Source organism: Gavialis gangeticus, unplaced genomic scaffold (genome assembly GCF_001723915.1).
Source record: "Gavialis gangeticus isolate Ggan-Ray unplaced genomic scaffold, GavGan_comp1, whole genome shotgun sequence".
NCBI lineage: Eukaryota > Metazoa > Chordata > Crocodylia > Gavialidae > Gavialis > Gavialis gangeticus.
The window spans coordinates 113,339,387-113,340,086 of NW_017729031.1; the positions used below are offsets into that span (position 1 = coordinate 113,339,387).

Genomic DNA, 700 nt, shown 5'->3' on the forward strand with positions numbered 1-700 from the left:
GAGACTATACCCAGCGAGCAAGGGGCTGTCTTTTTCGCACAGGACTACAACAGCACAGCTGAGATAGTCATGTTCAAGAGCGTGTCTGCCAGCTGGACTTACAACACCAACCTGACCGACTTCAACTCCAACCTGCAGGTAGGACCTCTTCTGGCAGTGGGGCTGGGGCTGGGGGCGGGGGGGAGCAGACTTGGAGCTGGCAGGATAGCCAATCAATGCCTTGCCTGGCATCTTGGGGGGGTGCTGTTAGGACCATGCCACTGACTCTCTGGCTGGCGTGAACTGCCATCAGAGAGCTTCCCGGAAACAGGTTCCTGCTCTGTTCCCCCTGCCTCCCAGGTCGTTCAGTTATTCAGCCCCTGCTCCCCTGGAGCCTGTTAATGCCGTGGTATTCCTGCCAGGACTCAGCAGACTTGTGCTCCCTCCCTGGGACAAAGGGCACAAGAGTGACACTTGGACCTGTGTCCCAGGCACAGCAGCAGTGTTCCCTGCACCCCCCATCAGTAAGCTGAGGGTCAGCCCTGCTTAGTACTCCCCTTCCCCTGCTGATTCCTGCGAATGGTTCTGCCTGGAGCAGGGGCTCGGTGCAGGTGACCCCTCCAGGTTCCCCCTGAGATGCTATGACCCTGTTAACTTGCCGAGAATTCCCAGCAGATTAGGCTTACAGCCACTCCCTTCCAGTTTCCTTCCTTGTACATCA

General features: G+C 57.7%; 1 protein-coding gene across 3 annotated transcripts in view; it reads left to right on the plus strand.

Moving 5' to 3' along the window:
* ACE (angiotensin I converting enzyme) overlaps positions 1–700 on the plus strand; it is a 110,410-nt gene that overhangs the window by 7,245 nt on the left and 102,465 nt on the right. For 2 of the 3 annotated variants that reach the window (XM_019523599.1, XM_019523600.1), the window contains exon 1: positions 7–138. In XM_019523599.1, the coding sequence (XP_019379144.1) occupies positions 70–138 (69 nt within the window). In that variant the 5' untranslated portion in view covers positions 7–69. Of the gene's footprint in view, positions 1–6; positions 139–700 lie in introns of those variants that run through there. The other variant, XM_019523601.1, reaches the window with a different exon arrangement.